At 45.0% G+C, this 18470-nt stretch overlaps 1 protein-coding gene across 7 annotated transcripts in view; it reads right to left on the reverse strand.

Moving 5' to 3' along the window:
• JADE1 (jade family PHD finger 1) overlaps positions 1 to 18470 on the reverse strand; it is a 79801-nt gene that overhangs the window by 37889 nt on the left and 23442 nt on the right. For 3 of the 7 annotated variants that reach the window (XR_009418310.1, XM_059470623.1, XM_059470628.1), the window contains exons 1-2: positions 8886 to 9090; positions 67 to 144 (exon numbers count right to left, since the gene is read on the reverse strand). Coding sequence is in view for 6 of the 7 variants with exons in the window: in XM_059470623.1 (XP_059326606.1) it covers positions 67 to 118 (52 nt within the window). In the remaining variant the exon portion in view is untranslated. The other 4 variants (XM_059470627.1, XM_059470625.1, XM_059470624.1 and 1 more) reach the window with 4 other exon arrangements.

The following is an 18470-nucleotide window of genomic DNA, read 5'->3' on the forward strand; positions in this document are numbered from 1 at the left end:
GCACTGCGTTAGGACACGTTTTTCCAGCTCGTAACCTCCTGCACTCTCCACCAAAGGAGCACTTACTGCCATTGTCGTCAGAGTCCTCACTGCTGCTAGGAAGCCGATGTCGTTTCATGATCTCCCCGGGAAACAGCAGGCAGCCTGGGAAGCAATGAGACAGCACTTAACCCCAGGTAATGACACACACTCAGCAGCTTGCTGCTTCTGATGGCATGCGAGCATTTACAGCACACAAAGGAAAACAAACAACTCCAGCAGCAGCTGAAAGATGAACAAGGACCCTCTCAAGGGTGCTTAATTAGGCTGTTATCCTAGGAGCAGGTGAACAGCACTGGAGAGTGGCAGTGACAGTCCCACACATGCTTTCCCCCCACCAAAAAGCTGAATTTTGTCCTGAGAGGCCTTAAAATCACTAAATATCCGCAGCCAATGTGCTTAACTTCCCCTGCCTATTCTGCCACTAGATTCGCAATACAATAACGTTTTTCCTGCTTGTGTCAATATTTACTTTGGCTAATATATTTTTGGAGCAATTTTGTTCCTGTTCAAAGTGCCAGATTTACGAAATCGGAGATTAAAGTCATCCACTTACACATAAAAAACAAAACATCAGCAGTAGCAAGCCCAGTTCTCCCAGATTAACTAAACATGCATCATCTATGCCCTGGAAAGCACCACCCTCTAAGATGAGAGGGTTACTTCCTCCTGCAGGGACATTTCAGCACCATGCCTAACACTAACTGTTCTTTGGGAGTAAGATTATTCAGATGATTACTCAGAGGCTCCTCCAAATTGCCAGATTTCTACCAATACCAAATTCATGAGCACGTGGGTCAAAAGTTTCAAATCTTTCTAAGTGGTGCTCTCATGGCACTGACATTTTCACGTGTATTCCCTGTGGAATGAAGCCAAATTCAGTAAAAACAAGGAAGCTGTAAATAGCTAGTCAGTATTTACATGTAAAAAGCTATTAAAAAGTGCAAGTTGGAGAGCAGGCAAAGACACGACAAGACAAGTCCAGAAAGGCATATCCACCATAAGTTAAACTGACAAGGACTCTAGATGCACATCAAAACCCCTGAGTCTTTGCTTATCACATATCAATCTTGGTATCAGCAAGGTCTGGGCACTCTGCTGGCAGCAAATCCCTCATACCCACCTCTGCACACAGATTTGGAGATCAGATGTCAAAATATTCCTTTGCTTCTAGCTAAGTGCAGAAAATCTAACCTTATTTCCATGTGAGCTCAGACTTTCTCAAACCCTCTCAACAAAACTCCTTGCAGTGGTCCTTCAGTGCAAGAATTAACTGCTCCAATTCTGTTCACTGAGAGCACAGATCAATTTTTGTAAGAAATTCAGTAATGCCTTCAACTTTTATAAGACTGATACCCAAAATAAGAAAACCCAAAAAACCTAAAAAAGCCTGACACTATTTACAATAAGGCACAAAAATATCTGCTTGCAGAGAACTTAATACAGTGCTAAGAGCATGAGCATTGCAGGATTGCCTCCTTTTTCATATTACACCTGTAAACAGAGTTGGGGGGAAGCCTCCCTCCCACAGACTGACTTTTCAGAGTGGGATTTAACACACCTGTCACTGAAACATGTAACAGTTTTGAACTGCAAAGTTTGCTCACTAAAAAGAAGCTGAATGGTTCACATCACCAAGACCTTTTGTCACCACTTCATAGAGTAAAAGTTCACATACAGTGTCTGATGCCAGAGAATAAAGAATCATCAGAGACAGCCTCTTACAGGGCTAAAAGAATTCTCTCCAAAAATTGCTTTGAAGCAGGCCAGAACTTTGTGTGTATGATGGGAGATGGAAATGCTGCCAGTGGATAAATACCCACACCAGCCAGGACCATCAAAACCCACTGAATACAGATCTGGTATAAATTTAAGAGATCCAGAGCCAAATTCCTATACAGAAAGCCAATATTCAGATCCAAAACAGGCTAAGACAGAGCTGAAAAATCAATTAGTTCTTACAAGGCCAAAACTAGAGGGATGAATATCTATCTGTAAGGTACTTGTTCTATTAGTTCACACATTAATAACAGCAATGTAAAAGAAGATATTCACTTAGCAAAAATCTCCCATAAACAAAGTAAAGGAAACTTGGAAGAAAATTCAGAAAATTTGTTCTGTCTCAAAAGTGTATTTTGTATATTTCTGGTTCATTTCTTGGTTTATTTCCCATATGGACTGAAAAGCACAATACACTGATAAGCAAAACAACAGAGTTTATGTACACTAAGACACACCCGTGAACTTGCAACAAACAAGAAAATTTGGAGTTCTGCTCCTTCACATCTTTCTGGACAAGTGTATTTTGAGTTGATCTTCTCCTAACATACTTTCTGCAAATTCAAAAAAAAATAAAGAAAAAGATGGAACCTTCTTCTTCCTACCACGTGCCTTTAAAAAACCCAACATCATCTTTCTGGTTGCTGTTTAAAGGAAAGAGTGGTAATCACACCTCCCACAGTTTAAGCACTCTCCAGAGCTTTTCAGGAAATAATCCAGAGCAGAAACCACTTTCCTGAGCACAGAGTATTAGATAAGGCAGCTAATTTGCTTGTCCACTCTAGTCAGGCATCTGAAGTTGGCCACACTGAAAAGCCTGTGTTCTCAATTGTAACATTAAAAGAAATATCCCATTTGATGAAACTCCTGGGAGATTGTTTTATAGATCTGTGTGGGGAAAAAAAATTAAACTTAGAGATCTCATTTTCCCATCTTTGAGTCTAACCTGAGTTTACAGGGAGCTAAATCACAGATGAGAAAACAGCATTTGGCTTCTTAGAGCAAGACTCAAACCTTGTAAGATTAACCCCCTGGAACTTTAGTCATTAGAAGAACAGCTTTTATTCAACCTCTAAAATAATTTTAAACTGCTGCCAGCAGATGTTCATATCTAACACATGTTCTAGAGGTAACACTGGAACAGCTAACAAGACGTACAACCATGCAGACTGAAATGCTCCTGGTTTCTGTCAGGTGGTGGTGACTCAAAGTCACACAAGAAATATGTTAAAAAGTGCACATTAAAAACAAACATGGCTTATGGACAGTGAGTTAGATGCAGACTGATACTGCAAGTTTTTGCCCTGTTCCAGCAGGAAAACACTACAATCACTATGCCTGTAAGCAAAGAGAATTCCCATGTAAGCATAAAAGCAGCAAAACATTGGAGGCCAGCTTTAATAGCAGGAGTAAAAGCTATGCACCCCAGCCTGCAACACCTGCAGGGCAGGAAGAGACACCCAGATGACTGAGCTCAATTCCTAAGCGCCTGCAATCACATAATTGCTGTCCAGCCCTGAAGTTCCCACAAAAACCCTCTGCAGCCACCCAGGCCACAGAACGAGCTCCCCAACCCCTTCTCAGAATGAACCAAAGAAAGAATGTGACTTTCTCAGAAGAAAGCACACAGTCAGCCAAGCAGTGCTTGTGGGTGAACCCTGGATCTTCCATCAAACATTTGTGTTTTTCCCAAATCCTTACACCAGCCCAAAAGGGTGCTTGCCCAACACACTGTTCACCTAAAGGGAAAGCCCAGCACTCCAAAAGCTGCTGCAGTCCAACAACCCTAAGCTGGCAAAGGCTGCCCCACCAAGCCACACTCTCTGTGAGTTTCCAGTGACTCCTGTGAATTCCTAATAACTCAGCAACTCTTATATATAAACTTTCAGTTTCATTTCCTCGAAAGAGGATTGTTTCTTTTTGTTAAAAGCATCCTTTCAGAAATCAGTCAGACCAAAACACAGCATGCCGATGATGTTTTCCCCTGACACACCAGTGTAACATCCACCAGTTTACTGGGAAGAAACCAAACTGGGCTCAGGCTAATGCCAGCTTTCAGCCAAACACAGCTTTTGAGAAACAGCCACGATTCTGCTGGCAATGTTACTCCAATTCCACAGGCAGCAAAGCATCCAAGAGCACTTCACGCAGTCACCCCAGCATGATAAATGCACCAATGGGACACAGACCATGCCTTTTTAGCCCCCAGCCACCCTCAGATGAGCTGGCCACATCAGGGCAGCACTGCTGAGGCCAAGCACAGCTTAGAGCACGCCCTACTGAGCTGCTCCAGAGGCTGAAGGTGCTGCTCTGTTTTACAGAAACACATCACCAGTTGCTTTTCCACTCTTTTTAATCGTGCTTGCCCTGGAAGTCAAGCTCTGGGTTTTGTTCAATGATTAGATACAAACTTTAAACATAAGAATGTAACTCTGGACTTCCATGGTGCCTTTGCTCAAATTGGTTTTGAAGGCAAAATTACACCACCTGAAACTGACTTCTGTATTTTGGAGAGCGTGGGAAGCCTTTTTCAAAACACTTGTAAATGCTGTGCAAATGAAATGACTGGACAATAATCCAATATCATCAATGTCAGGCCACACAACAGCATTTGAATTTACATATTCTTGTGGAGCTGAGCAACAAACATCTCAATCTATACAAACAACTAGATGCAGGTAGGCATGGAGGCTTTGCTGTCCAGTTCCCAGTATTTGATGACAGATGCAGTGCAATGGGTTAGACTCAGCAACCTGACACAGCAAATTCACTATTTTTAGCAGTGTCATTACCATGCTACTCCATCCTTACCTCTCCAAGAGATAAATTACCAAAAAAACCCCTAAGATCCCACTGGACATTGATGTCAAGACTTCCTTTTTCCTCCCACACTGGAGTCACAGGAGTTGCACTGATAAGAGTGTAAAAAATGCAAAAAGCAGAAATCCAGAAACCACCCCAAGAAACTGGGACAACAGTGTGCACACACACATCCATGTGCACAGTTAATAACCCCACATAGATCTTCACTCAGTTTGACCTCAAGTAGAGAGGCAATCAAAGAGAAAGATGTAAAGTGTGTCAGTCCTTGTTATGCAAATAGCTAAACAGAACCAGATTGTAAAAAAAAATTATACATGGGAAAATCTACATCCTCAGGTCAAAGGTTTTCCACAGCACAATTCTTAGTGAAGTATTTTCAAGGGCTGCATAAACCCCTGGGTAAAAGAGTGTATAATTCAAACTCTGACAGACAATTAACTGTAACCATGTTAACGGGTGTCACTGTAACAAACTGCACTGAACAGCTGCACAGACAGAATGGGAAGAAAGCAGAGTTATGACAGATGTACACCCTGAAGAAAAACTGAAAAACTGCCTTTTCCTCAAAGTAACCCACTAACTGCAATGAAATGAAGACCTAATTATCTCTAGTACACAAGAAATTGCTCCAGAACACCTATTGTACAAATGGAAGTGAAGTGTGACACAGCTTAATAAAATGGGTAGAAGATGCAGACATTTGGCTTCTATTATTGAGCTCTTTTTAAATAGCTTATTTATAACACCACCCCTTGTTCACTGACACCTGACATCACAAGAAGCTTTTTGGCTTCTACCCTAGACCTAAAACAAAAAACAAAAAACAAAAAAAAAAAAAAAGGAAGCACATCAGAAATAAGCTGTATTAATAATATCCAGCTAAAACTTTTGAATTTCATTATAGAGCACCGTCCACAGTGCAAAGAGTCACAGACCTTAAATCTGGAGGATGAAAATCTTCCAAGTCTCACGAAACAAAGAAGTACTTGGCAAACAAGGCCAACAGTGTTCTCCACAGGGAATATTTCTACTAAATTCAGCACACCTATTCAAAATTTATCAATACATGAAAAAAGCACAATTTGGCCATATCAACCAACACTTCTCAGGAATCCATGTGCTCATTTATGCACCTGAGCAAGCCAGCTCATAATGTCAACTTCCTACCTGAGCAGTGCCAGCAAATTATTCCCACACTGTGGGGGAGTGAGAGAACCTGACCATCCAAAATCTTGAGCAATGCATAAACTGGGTTCCAAGAATTAATGCAACCCAACCTGCAGCCACTGCAGTTCATCTCTTCCACCCTGGTCATCTCCAGCTGAAAACAGGAGCATGAAGCAGCAGTACTAAACACATGGAGAAATCATTTGAGGAAACACTGGAAGTTTGGTTTTTTTTAATAGTTCTGTGAATTGGGAATGAAACCAGAGAAGCTGGAAGGGAAAACTGCAGCTGTGAGAGGAAAGGGGAGTTTATTATTATTATTTTATTTTAAACATATGTATTAGACATAGCTCAAAAGCAGGGAGCAAGTGGTATCTGAAGCCAGAGGGAAAATCCTGCCACTAAAACATAGAAACCTTGCTGTTTCAACAATATCCCACTGAGTGTGAGAAACCTCTAGAAATAGAATCATAACAAGCACATTTTGGCATAACTTTAATGAAGGTTTTAGGTTTGCAAGTGTGGGCAGCTTCTGACTCAGTCAAAAGACAGCACCTGCTTAAAAAGGAAATTATTCCAAATAACAGCTAAATGTTTCTCAGAAAAATGGGGCTGGCATAAAAGCATCTTCAGCCTTTGACATTAAAACGTCAACTAAGACGCGTTGCTAAATCCTGCTGGAATTTCGGCGTATTTCACTGGGAAGGGGTGTGGGGGCTGACAGATCTCAGGATGTCCCGGCTCTCACCTGCCGGGGTGAGATAATCAACTTTCTCAGAAGGAGCCGATGAGCCGGAGAGGGCCGGCAGGAGAAGCTGGCCGGCGGCAGGTGCGGGCTCGGAGCCGCTTCCCGCGGGCTGCCAGCAGCCGAGCCTTCGGGACTCACTTCCAAAGCCGCGCTCACGCGGATCCCCGGCTGCTGCCCGGCCGGGTGCCGCTCAGGGCGGCTCTCCTCATCCTCCTCCTCCTCCCGCAGCGATCCCATCTCGGCTCCGCGCCCGCCACCCCGGAGTCAGCGGGGCACGGCGGACCGAGGTCACGGAGCAGCCTCCCGGCCGGGCTACACCTCCCCCGCGGGGGTGGCACCTTCCCGGCCAGCTGCCATGGGAAGCAGCTCGGCTCGCCCCCTCCTTCTCCTGCCTGCCGGCAGCCGCTCCTCCCCGCCGCCGGCCGCACCAATCCGCTCGGCCACGGCTGCAAATCAAACTTGGTGCCCCCGGCTCCGCCGCCGCTGGCTCCAAGCGCTGTCACTGCCCAAAACGGCCGCGGCACCTTCCCCGCCCGCCTCCCCCCGGGGGCGGACGGGACGGCGGATGGAGCGGCGGCTCGGAGACGAGCTCATTTTCTCTGTCCGTCTCTCCTCCCACTCCCAGACAGTTCTGGAAACTGTGTTATCACCTCTTGTCACAGGAAACCAACCAGCAGGCGGTGCAAACAAACAAACACCCTTTGCCTCCACCCTTCCCAAAATCATCCTATCGGGAACGAACGGGCGGGCGCGAACGGGAAGGGAAAACAAAATAATAAAAAAAAAAATTCTGCAAATAAAACCGAAACAACAAAACATACCACCTCCACCCCCTCCCCCCCCCCCCCCCAAAAAACCCACAAACCGAACACCGCCAAAATTCTCCTGGGAGCTGGCGACTAGGCGAGCCCAGGGCCGGGCAGGGTGGCTTTGTCTAAGAGGAACAAGTGGAACGATGGCTGGAGCCGCACTCACCTCCCCGGGGAGAGCGGCCCGTTACACAGCAATGCCGCAGCCCCGCTCCGTCCCGCTCGTCGGGCACCGGGGCCAGAGCCGCACCGCCGAGCTGCCCCGACCGCCGCCCGAGCAACTTGGGGCGTTCGCCGCCGCTCCCCGCGCTCCCCCCGCGATGTTACGGTCGCGCCCCGACACCGCCGGCCGCCTTTCCGCTCCCTCGCCCACAAACTCCGGCCCGGCCACGCGGGTTCGCCCCTCGGCCTGCGCCGGGAGGCAGCGCCGGGAGGGGCCGGGCCCCCCCGCGTCCTGCCCAAGTTCTGTGCGCGCCCCCCGCGCCGCTCCCGCCGCAGCCCCCGCGGCCGGGGGCGCCGTGCACCTGCCGGCCGCTGCCCCGATGCCGCCCCGCGCATTTCCCCGCCTTTTCCCACTCTTAAACACGTGCACTTCGGGGCTCGGGCAAGTCGCTCTCCAGCGGGAGACACTGCGCACCCGTCTGGGGGGACGGGGCCAGCTCTGACAGCCCGGCGCCCATCGAGCGGGAGGCACACCGGCTGCGGCTCCGAAAGGCAACTTCTGTTTAATTTCACCGATGAACAGTTTTTATGCTTTCCCAGCATTTTTCCCCCACACAAGCCAAATCCAACTGCGACTGGGGGGGGAAGGGAAAAGGGAGGGGGGGAAGCAAAGCTGCACCCGCACACCGAACACCTCCTCTCCCACGCACAGCGCTCCCCGCCCGCGGCGAGAGGCGACGGCTCTCGTGGGCATCTGGGTAACACGGTGCCACACAGTGGCCATGGCTCTCTCTCTCCCCCACCCCCTCTTCCTACACATCACTATCCGAGCAAGACTTGCGCTCTGCCATTGCCATCTGGCTACCAAGTTGCTCCAACGCTCCCTACTTTCCGCGGCGGGCGATACCCGGCGCTGCCCCCGCGGCGCAGCCTGCAGCGACGCCTGGGGCGCAGGGCCGGCGGCACGGCACGGCACGGAGCAGAACGGCACGGCACGGAACACCGGCGGCTGCCTCACTTGGCCGCCGCACCTGGGCAGCTGCGCGGTGCAGCGGAACAAAAAGGGAGCCGGAGCCGGCACCGGGCGGCAGCGCTGCCTCCCCTCCCGCCTCCGCCCCGCCACAGCCCCGCACAAGTTGCTTGTGGGATAGCGGAGCCGCAACTCGGCCGCCTCCCCTCGCCCCGTACCGAGCGGCGCGGCTCTTGGCGCCATGTTAATGACGTACTATCTTATTTCCACTAGGCAGCGACCTTCGGCACGAAACTGCTCTCCCGCCGCCTCCGGAGCGACAAAAAAACCCCATCAAATATGGCTGTGCTGGCGGCTCCGCGGCTGGCGCTGCGGCGGGCACGGTTACCTGCTGGCGGCGGCGCGGCGGCGGCGAGGGCGGGCGGCGCGGCCGGGCTCCCCCTGCGCGGAGGGCTCGGGGCCGCCGCATGAGTTCGGGCAGCGGGCACGGAGAGCGGCTCGCTGCGCCACACACACGCACGGCACACACACACACACACACACACTCTCTCTCTCTCTCACACACACACACAGATTCCCTCTGACTGACGTTTGTACTTGTTATGGAGGAAGGACTCCGTGAATCAAACTCGTTTCTGGGTCACTGCTGCCACAGGGGGGAGCTGCTTTAATCCCCTGCCAAAACTGGAAGGCGAGGGGAAGGGGGGAGCGGTAATAATAATAATGCAGCGCCGGCGTGGGGAGGCGGCGGCGCGGCCCCGGGGGAGCCGCCGTTAACTCTTGGCGGGCCCGGCCGCACCGTGCGGGGCTCCCGCCGCCCCGCGGAGCCCCCGGGGGAGCGCGGCCGCCCGGCTCCCGCCCGTGGTGTTCCAGCGGGCTGGAAAATGCGGATGGGCGGCTGGGAAATGATACGTGTCTGCACCCGCATCCCGCCCGCGGCACTGCTGGCCTTACCCTGCGACCATTAAGGCTTCTCTCCAGAAAGATTTAAAGGCGATTTCGCAAGCAGGAATGGTAGCGCTGCGCTGGCTCCCCGCGCAGAACGCGTGAGTCACTATTTTGTCAAGCAGAGAAACTGAGGGTACCAAGAGTTAAACGCCGTGGCCACATGCGTAGCGCATAATTGCCGGGGCAAGAATAAAACTGCACGCTCCCTATTCTCAGCCCCCAGCGTTATCCCTCTGGCTCGTTAACTTTGATACTTCTCAAAGACTAGAAAGAGCCAACACAATCTGCGGTTCAGTTCACATCTCTGTAGCAGGAGAGGAAATTATCTTAAATTGGCACCAAATGACATACTAAACTTCCCATTACCTAAAGAGCGTGTTTGAATGCAGATTTCCTTATTTTTTCCACATAAATCGCTTTACCTCCCGCCATACACCTGTGCTCCCTGAGTGAAAAACTCCCCCCTTCGAGCAGAATTCCTGAGCAGATACAGTCTGAGGTAATAAACACCACAGAGAAGATTCAGCATCAGCTCAGACACAGAATGAAGGCGATCAGTGTAAAGTAATCCCCATAGTATGCAAATACAAATGAATGCAGCCTCCACAGCAACATCAGGCTGCCAAGGAATCACACCTTAGTTCAGCAGAGGAATTGGGTCGTTACTCATCCCTGCAAACCGAGCCATTTATTCTGCTGTCTCACCCAGCCACCCACCCAATAATGGAGCAGTACTTACACTGAATCTGCACATCCTAAAAAGTTGTACTTTACTACAAAAACATCCCTCCCCCCTGGAGATATACTTTCTCTGGGAAAATCAGACAGTCGTGGTTTTATTCACAGAACACCCTGAAGCACCTTCACATTTTCAAGTCCAAGACTTTGATTCCCTTGTTTTCTACTACATGAAAATACAAAAAGGCATGAATTCCCTACTTTTTTCCTGCTTTTGCCTTGGCATCCAGAGCTGTAAAGATACCTGTTGGCATAGCTTTCTGTACATCAGCAGCTTAATTAGGAACATCAACGATGATCCATGCAACACACCCCATCATAGTACCTGATAATTATAATAAACTTAGTGACACACCCCTGTCACCTTACCCTGAACTTCCAGGGCTGCTAATTTTTGATCCTGACTGGAGTCTGAGTTGTTCTGTATTTCCTGAACCTGTTGCTGTGCCATGGTGTAAACTCCAAACAGAATAGGTCTGAGTTTTTCCCCTGAGTGGTCTGCAGGCCCCTCAGGAGCTCAGGGACTGCTTCTCATACGTTCATAAAGAGTAATCCCAGTTAGCAAAGCTACTGTCAATTGGCATTTATTATCCAGAGGCATGCACTTCTACTGGGCTAATATGATGAAGTTTCTTCTAAATAATTTTCAATAATATTGTCCATTGTAAAAGACCGCAGAATCACAATAAATGCTATTTGTTCCACTTTCCTGAATTCTTTCCAAGAAGTTCAGAACAAGCTTCTGAGAAGAGCTTAAATGTGAATGGGCTCTAATTTCTCAAGAGGAATGACAGAAACTTTCCTGTCTCAAGCTCTTTGGATTTGAGACAGTAATTCTGTTTCCCTGCAATTAGTTTTCCTTTGCATATATAGCCAAGTTTGTATTACACATTGTATTTCAGGAAACATTTCTTTTGGAAGCCACATTTAAGATAACGTGATTGTTTTCACATTTAAGATAACATGAATGCTTTCATGGTACCATGAATGGTTTTTTAAAAAGTACCACCTCCATTACTGTAGAAATTTCCCCCAATTTCTCCACAAGCAGCTAGCTCAGTCTTTGCAGGAAGGTAACACAACTGGAACAAAGATGCTATTTTGTCTCTCGGTACAGTGCATCCACAGAAACTCCTCTGGAATAATACACTTCTACACTTCTATGTTTTAAAAGGAAATACTAAAAAAACCAAAGGGCTAGGAGCTGGAAGAATAATTTTGGACGTGATTGGAAAACAAAAAGGAAAGGCTACTGCTTCAGCACTACAGGTATGAAATTGTATACCATGGTCAAATGAGAGAGTAGTCTTCTCCTACCTGCACTGACTAAATGTCAAGGTGATGAGGAAAATTCTGCTGTAAGTAGAGTCAGTAGAAGTTTTGACATCAGCCTTTGTCTCTAACAGGTATTTAGCCTCTCAGCAAAACAGGCACTTTGTTATAATAAATAATGTCATAAGGCTCTGTGCCTCTCTCACTTATCTTTCAGTGTTATCATTTATTCCAGGAACACTCAGAGAATATGAATCCAGCTTAGAGTTAGGCTTTGTGCTAGCACAGAGAACTTCTGGTCCCTTCTACAAGTTGTTTCATCAGATACACTCACGGATATATTAAGCTTTATTTTAATTTTTTATGGTTTGATTAGTTTCTTAATATTTCCCTCTTGGATTGGTGAGTTTTTAGCAGATGCACAAATCCAAGGAAAGACTATGTGGCTTTTCAGCTCCCTTTTGTGGGAATCTGTTGCTGTAGCAGTGGCTAATAAAATTAATTTCCTTCTTTCCACCACTTTCTTCCTTCCGCCGCTTGCTTCCTTCCTTCCTTTTTTTATTTTCTATTTTGATAATACTCCTTTTACAATTGAAATATTTTCCATTAATTCCTGCAGTCCTCACACATGAAGGTGGAGCTAACAAAACTGAGTTTCTCCTCACTGTTAAATTCAGTCCAAGAATATCACATAAAATTCAAAACTGTTTTGCTCTTTTGGCTCCAGCTTTCAGGAACTTCCATTTTCTCTTATTTATTTTGAAGATTAGAAACTTGAGGAGAAGCACAGTACAGATCCAAATTAGCACTGTCAACACTAGATTGTACTTAAAGAGTGGGATTTTCCAGAGAGCTTTCGTATCTCCTATGATAGATAGATAGGTAGGTATTTTATAGAGCAGAGCCAAAAGACAAATGCAGAGTTTGGCCAGTTCCTTTCAAGGTCCATTTTGTCTCTAGCTGGTCTAATCACACAAGCAAGGGAAAAAAAAAAAAAAATTCGACTCATGCATATGTAAATCTATACCACTTACAAGTTGCATAAGTGCAATATTTTTAACTCCTGCAGAAATAAAAACTTGCTCAATGCAGCTCCTGTATGGGCCATAGAGGAACACAGTTGTCACAGTTTTGTCCAACCCAAATACATCATTTATGGCAAGGTGGCACCTGACTGCTTCACAAAATTATTCACAGAACCCCCCACTGATTGGTGCTCTGGCTTTTTCATTCTTCTCATTATCTACAAGTACCAAAATTTGGTGTGTCTGGATTAGGCAGGTCAAAAAGGCTGAGCTCAGGTAGTAAATTATTGCCTTTGACTCTGAAGATGAGGTTTAACAGGATTGCCTGATTTGTTTATTCATACACCAAAGATGTGATTTGTCCTGTGCTCCCAACCCTCATTCTTCTGGTTTATAATTCCTTTGGTTTATTGAGATGAAGTCATGAGAGATCTCTACCTGGATGTATGGGCCAAGTAGTCCAGGAAGGGAAGGCTGTGCCAGTGAAGGATGAGGATGCAAAGGGATGAAAATGAATCCTCAGAGCTGAACTTTTTATTTAGTGGGCTTGCACAGACAGACTTGCGTACTCTTTTTAATGAAAAAACTTGAGATTATAACACCAATTTTATCTGTGGGTAGACAGGGGCCTGCAAAGGTTATATCACTCACACAAGTCACATGTTAAGTCAGCATTAAAACCAAGAATAGAAACCTGAAGTAATGCCTTTCAGTCCAAGGTTTCTAATTATTAAACCATATCCTCCCCTTTGGCCTGGTCCACAGCACAGAACACAGTACAAAGTGTACCCCCATGACATTTTGCACATAGATATTTTAAAATGTTTCTGCCAGTCAGACATAATCATTGCATGGATATGCAACTGCTGACACTGAGAAGGAAGCAGGGACAGGTAGGCCCAATAGGTAAAATTAACTACATTCAAAAATGTAAAAGTATAGGTACTGAAATCACATGCTTCCAAATTGTTGTAATTGAAAAGTGGAAGCTGACTGGAAACCAGTAGAACAAGCTCAATGGAACACTGGAAACAGACCTGCAGGTTAAGCTGGATGAAGATGATGCATCACCTTTAAGGGAAATAACACAATTTTGTACATGATGAGAGGAGTAATTAGCAGCCAAGGTAAAGCCCTAAGGATTATGAAAACCTCAGGCGAGAATATAGCAGCAAGAGATCAAATCTCAGCTGAAGTGCCTATCTGGCAGCTCATCAGGCAACATTACAACAGCTCATCTAAATGAACTTCAACATTAAATTGTGTTTGTGCAGGCAGAAATCACGTAGTGAAAGAAAGGTGCTGTGACAAGACTTGTGGAAGAGTTCAAAAGAATCTGATTGCAGATTTTCTGATTGCAGAGTGCAACCTGATAACTGGTTGCTAGAAGTGGAGCAGTGGTATCAATTCATCACAGAAGTACAGAAAAAATATCAATTTTTTTTTCAGTAACAACTTAGTGCCAGAATTACTTTGAAAAAAAAATTGCAACTCTGGATCTTTAGGAATAAGAGAAATATTCACTCAAAAAAAGAATGATCAGGTGTTCCAATTGCTATGAGCAGTTTGTGATAACATGTCTACAAAGAGCAGAAATCCTGGAAGTAACTTCCCATGTGGTCCTTTTGGGCTCCTTTTAGTACTTGATGGAATCACCACAGAGCTGCTGCTGTTTGTGGTGTCTCCTGGGACAACTTCTTCCAAATGCAATGACTCACAGTTCACTGAATTTAAAGCTATTTGCAGGCCATGAAATTGAGGTTTGCCACAAGGGCCAAGAAATCCTGCAACCTCCATGGCAAAAAGCAATCCTAGCACAATTAGCCATAAGTTACAGTGCATAGGAGGTATTCTGTTTGTCCTCAATAGGTATAAATAAGCCCCTCTCCTCAGTTTCTGTGCTTGAAATCCCTCTTAGGGGTTGTGGCAATCATGATTTCAACAATTGGCAAATTTTCTCCTTAAATAGTCAGAGGTCCACTTATTTCAGATGCAGCTGTGCTGAAACCTACTTCAACTATTAGTAATTTAGCTCAGTAGCAGACAAAATAAAAGGGTAGAAAGAAGTGATCACTACTAGATAAAGGAAATCTAGTCAAATAGAGAAGTGTTGTTTATTTCAGCTATTTTGTTTTACCAATTATATGTTTTAGAAATTAAGTTATTCAGTGTTTAACAAGTAGGAAAAAAATTATTGAGAAAACTAAACTAAATATCTTTTTCTTGTGGCAATACCAATTGCTGAGCTTTTCCACTGTGTAAATAAGCACAAAAACCAGTTTTGGATGTTTTAATCACCATCAGTGTTATAAAAGCTGCCTCATGGACTTAGATTCCACTACTGTTTATGATCAGAGGTTCAACAGTATCCAACAAGACTCAGAAAAGAGGTTTGGGATATTCAGCAGAAAAGAATGTTTACAGAATAGGGGAAAGTTGAGCCCTTATCTAACTCTCCTCCATCTGTCACACCCTCCCAAAGAGGTGGGGAGCTGTTGGGATAAAGAGGGCAGTTTATGCTGTATATCCATGGGCAGAAATAACCCTGCAGACCCCAGAACCTTGCAGAAACTGGCCTGAGCTGACCCTGGCATAAACACATACCCCAACCAGCACAGTTCTCACTGTTACACTTCCAATTTGCTAAGAGCTTATCAGAAATACACACCCAATAAAAAATCCCCCAACATAAGAAAAGCCACAGTATCCTTATCAGGGAGAGAATTATTATCTCTTTTGCAAATAGGATACTGAGCCATAATTGGAAAGAGATCCAAATAAAAACTGCCCCTGGCAAAGAGACTCGAATTCATGATTCAGCCCTGACATGTTAGAGGAGAGTAATCCTTCAGTGCTGTTAGAAACACACACAGCACGGGGGGGAAGCTGCCCTTAACACTGCATCTGCACACTGAGGGTGTCTAATCCCAAATTTCTGCTCCAGACTCTGCAAGAGCAGTGAGGGTTACAGAGGTGACACAGTTTTTAAGCATGAGGATGTCCACAGGCAGAACCCCAAACACTTACATGGTAAATCATTTCATACCATTTATACTAGTAATTTTGAGGTTACTTTTTTTTTTTTTTGTAATGGACAAGGGAGTTTATTGCTTCTTTAGAAGTTACAGCATCTTTGCTCAAAGGTGAGACTGCCACAGTTATTTTTAACTAAGTACACTGGGAAGAAAAATTGGAAATCAGATCATTACTCTGGTTTCTGTGAACCTTGCTTTACTAAGCAAAAAAAAAAAAAAAAAAAAAAAAAAAAAGGCAAAAAGTAGTCTCTGACCTTCCAGAACAACATTAAAAAAAAAAGTCTGATCTGCTTATGTGGGCAGATTTTGGCACAGGGTAAACACCCGTGTTTGCTCCTCAAATTGCACAAGTCAGAAAAGATTCTCTCTGTCTTTCATCCAGGACGACATGCTTTTAAACCAGCACACATTTGTCTCTCTGACAATCTGAGCCAGGTCACTTTCTTCACACGGAAGAGTAAGAATTGGGACAAAGTAAATGTGCCAGCTGCCTATAATCTAGTGTCCCTAAAGGGCCATCCTATAGTGGGCACACAAATCCTTATGTAGCTGCCAAAACCCCATTTCCAGCCTGCTCAGCTCCTCAAGTGTTCATCCCCAGCAGCATCTCTGCTAAAGGGCAGCCCACAGTGCCTCAGATCTCTTCTGGGAAAGGGCTACTTAAGGTACAGCCTCAGGCCACAGCACCCAAGAGTTTACAGGAGATAAGTTCAGGAAAGGCTGAAAGAGTGCCAGCCCCATGCCATGCCAGGGTACAAAGTGTGCTGGCACTCTGCTGTGGTACTGTGGATCAATAAGGTGTGTAATAAAGCACATATTGACTGACAGCCTGGACAGACCCACAGACACAGCAAAGGGATTTTTGCTCTCCCACCATGTTGACAGTGGAGCCGAGAGCCTCAATTTGTCTTTACTTTTCTTGACATGTTTCTCTTCTGCAAGAGCTGCTCCTGTGGGTTCTTTGGGGTCTCTTTCTTTTTAAAGAAATTAGGCATCCTTAACACTTTCCTTAATAAAATGTTTGGAGTATGGTGCACCCAGTAGTGCCTCATACAAGGTTTAGACATCCTGGATCGCTTGTTGGCAGGAGTTTTGCCTCAGTGAAGGAAGTCAGGGATAGCAAAAAGGTCCCACACCCTGGACAAAGTAAAGAGAGCCCAAGGTCACTGGTTGTGTGAGCCCTGGCAGTTCAGGTGTAGCAAATGAATAAGTACTGAAAATGAGGGAGCCTCATTGACCAGCTAAGCTGGTTGTCCTTCAAAATGCAATTAACATCACCTGCTTAAATGTTTTAAACCCCCTTAAAATTGCCAAAGATTCTCTAATGTCCCAAATTCTATATTTTTTTACATGAAAAAAAAAATATCAGTCCAGAAAATCAAGCTACAACATTCACACAAAATCCTTTCTTACTCCATACACACATGCTTTGTTTTCATAAGTATCTCAAAGCCTTCAGGTCTCCAAACCCAGCTAAGGAAAGAAGACACTGATGTTTTTCTTTAAAAATGCACTTAGAATTTGTAAGCAACCACTGAAACCAAAAGCATGAGTTGAAAGTCTCTTTTCTTTGTGAATGGGTGTTTATGCCACTAACATTTGTGGAGTTAGGCTTTTCCCCAGGCCTGTGTTTTATAATTACAGAGAATTTTATATAGCTTTGAATTTCTATATCAAGCTGTATGATGCTTCTTAATAAACTGATGTATTACACACAACACTTTGTGCCCTGATTGAAAACCACCATCTCAAACCTCAAAATCCAGTGAGGAATTAGCTGACAAAGGGTTTAAAATGCATCTCATTTCCAACACAAGCACCAAACGAAATCCTACCTAGCAAGGTGTTTGCTGATCCTAACCCTGTTCACACTTCACAGCAGAGAAATAGACACTTTCAACCCCGTGAAAAATCACACTTTTGTTCACAAACTCATAGGACACCAGCTAAAATATCTTTTTTGTACTCTATTAATAATTCCACTGCGTTCATCTGACAGTTCCTATTGAGAAAGCTTTTTGTTTCATATACAGGAAAATCTCCTGTATATTTAGGCCTCAGCTCACAAAAAGAAACAACACATTTTCTAATAGATTTGGCAGGTGCAGCAAGTTAAAACAAGGGACAGAGACACTCAAAACTCAAAGTTCCAAAAAGCTCATCTCAGCAGAGCCCCATCTAATTGCCATCCTGATTGGACTCTATGATCTAAAAGATCTTTTCCAACCCTTCTGATTCTATGGTTAAGTTCCTAAAGTTTCTTATTTATGCTGCTTGACAGTGCCAAAAAAACCCCACAAGAATTTCCTCAAGAAAAAAAAACAACACTTTTGCAAACAAGTGAAGTTGCAATTTTTTTTTTTCTTTGCATGAAGGTCACGTCACTTATCTCTTGGGTACAGATGACATTCATAACCATGGGCCTGGACCCCAGCTGAATTATCTCTTTCCCCTAAGTAGTCTGAGAGAAGAAAAACAACAAGAGTTCTGTACAGGAAATTAAGAAGGCTCAGTTTTGAGCTTAATTTTGAAAATTCTTTCAGTTGAGCCTTCAAATTTATTTTTTTTTCCTATGGCTTTTCATATATGAAAGATTTATCATTTGTGCAGGCAGGCTCAGGAGCTGCAAGTGTAGCTGCCCAGCTGCAAAATGAGGGCACAGCACCTGCTGCAGACAAGTAGACACATTCCAGCTATTCAGTCCAAGCATTTTAAATGATCTCCACCCTTCAGGAGACCTCTTTTTGCCTTTGTGGAAAATACTTTAGTGGACAGGTTGCTGCCCACCTGCATTCAGGTGCTATTCCTGATCAGAAATTCACAGCCAAATTCACAGCAGGTAACACCAAAAGCATTCTAAGATTTCTACAGCAAAAATGTAATGACTTCATTTTAATAGGTAAACATGATGAGCTCCACAAATGATTGCTGAGGCATTAGACATCATTAGTCCCA

The sequence above is a fragment of the Ammospiza nelsoni genome, chromosome 4, assembly GCF_027579445.1.
Source record: "Ammospiza nelsoni isolate bAmmNel1 chromosome 4, bAmmNel1.pri, whole genome shotgun sequence".
Classification (NCBI taxonomy): Eukaryota; Metazoa; Chordata; class Aves; order Passeriformes; family Passerellidae; genus Ammospiza; species Ammospiza nelsoni.